At 48.3% G+C, this 1,580-nt stretch overlaps 1 protein-coding gene across 1 annotated transcript in view; it reads left to right on the top strand.

The window, feature by feature from the left end:
- The first annotated feature begins 603 nt into the window (after positions 1–603).
- CMTM6 (CKLF like MARVEL transmembrane domain containing 6) overlaps positions 604–1,580 on the top strand; it is a 13,346-nt gene continuing 12,369 nt past the window's right edge. The window contains exons 1-2 of the mRNA XM_035890713.1: positions 604–681; positions 859–1,005. Of these exons, the coding sequence (XP_035746606.1) occupies positions 604–681; positions 859–1,005 (225 nt within the window). The remainder of the gene's footprint in view (positions 682–858; positions 1,006–1,580) is intronic.

Raw genomic sequence — 1,580 nt, 5'->3', positions numbered from 1 at the left:
ACAGACTGTTCTGCAGGTTCCATGCTGATGGTTGAGCTTTTATGTTCTAGTGACTTATGGGGTGATGAGACATGGGAAGACAATGCTTTGCATTGGACTAGTGGGGAACATAACTTTAGAAAAGACTCTCATCCACCTACCATTTGTTGTGGACATCCATACAATAAATATTTAGTTGGAAAATCTTAAAGAACATACACCATCATACACAAGATGATTCCCAGTATGCAGTAACAAACCTTCTCCTTGCCTGCTCTCTGCAATTAAATTTATGATTTGGACTAAAAAAAAGAGTTTTTCCTATTTGTTGTCTCAGGTAGCTGCAGAAAAAGTGTAGTGCAAACACCAATTCATTCTTCTTTCAAAGCTGGGAAATTTTTAAGGAGAGCTCCTGCAGAGTATGTACCAGCGGTGGCTAAATGGTCTTTTTCTAAAGTGCAGAATATGACCCAGTAGTGTTGCTCTGCAGCAAAGACAGCATCACAATTTGGGCATAATCTAAAAGAGTTTACTAGGAAACAACCAGACAGATGAGGACCTATTTAGGTGGGAGCCAGTAAACTAGCTGGATTAAATTAAGGAAGAGAGAATGTTGGACTGGTAATGGATATGCTGATGACAAGCCTGGAAATTAATGTGATTTTGGCAACTTCTGACATTTTATTAAGATTCCTGTACACGGTATTTATTTTAAAGCTGTAGTTTCTGGATACCATCTGGAGACAAGCCATTCTGTGACGTCTTCAGGTTTTGCCTGAAATAATTCAGTTTCTCACCTTCATGGGTACAGAAGAAAAGCATGCAAGCATGACTTAAAAGTGTGTGTGTGTGCGTGCGTGCGTGTGTGGCCGTCCGCAGGCTTCAGGGGAATTGCTGCTGTCAGTGAGGAGCGGGCTGGCGCCACCGGGCAGCCGGACGTCAGAGGCAAAGCCCGACTTTGCTGTCGGCCACCAAAGCTGCGCAGACTTCTTAACCCGGCTGGAAAGCAAGACGTGGTGTCTTACGGTGCCGTCACCTCCACAGGCTCAGGGCCTTATGTGGCGGGGAAGTAACAGGCTTGTTCCTTTTTCGTGTTCCTGCTAGCAGGGGCGGGTGCTGACATCTGACGGCTGCGTGCGTCATGGTTCAGCTGCCTGCTGCCCTTGCAGTTTTAAACCCGAGGGAAGCCTCACAGGAAACTTTGTATTTTCTTCCGAGGGCCGCGTTGGATGAAAACAGGAGGTAGAAGCCTCCGGTTGAACCTCAGAGCAGGGCAGTAGAACTGAGAAGGGTTTACTGGGTCATCAGGTCCCGACCTCCCTCTCCTGCCGCCCCTGCAGCCCGTTTGGAAGCTCGTCACGCTGCGCTGTCTGTGCTCAAAATTGGGGCGCTCATTTCTCCCATGATTCGTGGGAGAGAACCGCACCAGCAGCGTGCAGTGCTGGCGGTGGCCCTATTGCATGAGACATCGCCCACCAGGAAGGAAGAGGCTTACGTTCTGCCTGCTTTTTTGCTACGCTTAGTGTCATTCCTGAACACATGCAGCAGCTGGGTGCCTGATTCCGGCTCCTCTTTGTTCTGCGCTCGGCAGTTGGCTCTTT

The sequence above is a fragment of the Egretta garzetta genome, unplaced genomic scaffold, assembly GCF_000687185.1.
Source record: "Egretta garzetta isolate BGI_Z169 unplaced genomic scaffold, ASM68718v1 scaffold313, whole genome shotgun sequence".
Classification (NCBI taxonomy): domain Eukaryota; kingdom Metazoa; phylum Chordata; class Aves; order Pelecaniformes; family Ardeidae; genus Egretta; species Egretta garzetta.
Note: the sequence above shows the minus strand (reverse complement) of the source record. Positions and strands in the feature narration are given on the sequence as shown.